At 61.9% G+C, this 1626-nt stretch overlaps 1 protein-coding gene across 2 annotated transcripts in view; it reads right to left on the bottom strand.

Moving 5' to 3' along the window:
* AP3D1 (adaptor-related protein complex 3, delta 1 subunit) overlaps positions 1–1626 on the bottom strand; it is a 45493-nt gene that overhangs the window by 13105 nt on the left and 30762 nt on the right. For both annotated transcript variants that reach the window (XM_006897927.1, XM_006897926.1), the window contains exon 14: positions 43–273. In XM_006897927.1, the coding sequence (XP_006897989.1) occupies positions 43–273 (231 nt within the window). The remainder of the gene's footprint in view (positions 1–42; positions 274–1626) is intronic.

Raw genomic sequence — 1626 nt, forward strand, 5'->3', positions numbered from 1 at the left:
GTAAGGGGCAGGGAGCCCGCCCTCCCGTGTGGAGCCACTCACTCGGAAAACTCTCCACAGATCCAGGCAGCAGCATACAACACCTCGCAGATGCCATTGCGCTGCGTGTTGCTGGCCACCAGGTGGGCGCTGTCAAGGAGTGCAGACATCTGCGACACGGCAAACTTGCGGATGGCCTTCACACGGATAGCCACGTCCAGCATCTGGGCCGCAATGAGGTGGCCGTGCCGTGTGCCCTCCAGCCTGGTCAGCTCCACCAGGATGCTGATGTACCTGCGGACGGCAAGCAGACATTGGGAAAGCCGTCAACACTGCCGAGAAGCCGCCTCTCCCAGGCCACGTAACAAAACTCAGGAAGCCCTGGGGGGCTAAGACTGGGAACCAATGCGACTGTCCCACAGGACTGAACAACACAGGTTACCTCTCCCGTCACCAGACCCAGCGACCCTCTGTCAAGGTCTAGAGCCCGTACCGCACTAGGGGAGACTGCCCGTCTATCCCGGCTCAGCTGCTGACGGACCTGAGCGGCACACGGTCCGTCCTCCGCCACCAGAGCTCCCTCCGCGTCAACAGCCGCCATCAGCAGCTGAGACCGGTGCCTGGTTAACCTGCTCACCATGAACCCCGAGGCTGGAGCTGTGGCCTTCCAGAGGCGCCCCGTAAGGAAGGTCTGGGGTCTCCTTCACAGCTGCAACCAGAACCCTGGGAGGCTGGGCCTCCTCAGACACATCCGTCCGGGGGAGTGACAGCTCTGCTCAGTTAGTAACGACGGTGCCGACGTCGGGTCAGTAAGCGTGGCAGATACACCACAGTGACCAAGGCACACAGTACAGGGGGCGGAGGCTGCGTACGGGAGTGCACCGTCAGCACAGTCACTCCACAGACTTAAAACAAGCCCAATGACTACAGAAATCAACCAGCCAGGACTCTGAGGGGCGCGGGAGTGAGAACGTGGGAAGAGAACCGGACGCTCAGAGCTGGTCAGGACTGACAGCTGGACGATCCAGTGCGTGAACAGAGCGCACCGAGCTGACAGCCGGCTGACTCTAGATGGTGTGTGAATCTCGCACACTCAGTTGGTGATTGGCTGACAGCTGACTTTCTCTGGATCGCGTGCAAGGGCTAGTGCACACTCAGTAATAAATGGAGAGCTGGACTATACGGTGTGAGAAGTCAGTTCATCAGGGGCTTCAGAGCTGCGACGGGCTCACAGCTGGACTGCCTACAGTGTGTGCCGTGGACTGCGCCGGGCGATGGTGAAGGCCTAATAACTGGGCAACATGCTGTGAAGCGTCGTGCGTCAGAGGTGCTGAGCTGCCAGCTGGACTACAGTGTGTGAGATGTACTGTACACAGGGCCGCGACGGGCCGGGAGGCAGACTACGTGCGGCGACGGCCTGGGAGCTGGACTGACTATGTGCGGCGACGGCCTGGGGCCGGACTGACTACGTGCAGAGACGGGCCGGGAGGCAGACTACGTGCGGCGACGGCCTGGGAGCTGGACTGACTATGTGCGGCGACGGCCTGGGGGCCGGACTGACTACGTGCAGAGACGGGCCGGGAGCCGGACTATGTGCGGAGTTGGGCCGGGAGCCAGACTGACTACGTGCAGTGACGGCCTGGGAGC

The sequence above is a fragment of the Elephantulus edwardii genome, unplaced genomic scaffold, assembly GCF_000299155.1.
Source record: "Elephantulus edwardii isolate Elephantulus edwardi_28Jun2011 unplaced genomic scaffold, EleEdw1.0 scaffold00217, whole genome shotgun sequence".
Classification (NCBI taxonomy): Eukaryota; Metazoa; Chordata; class Mammalia; order Macroscelidea; family Macroscelididae; genus Elephantulus; species Elephantulus edwardii.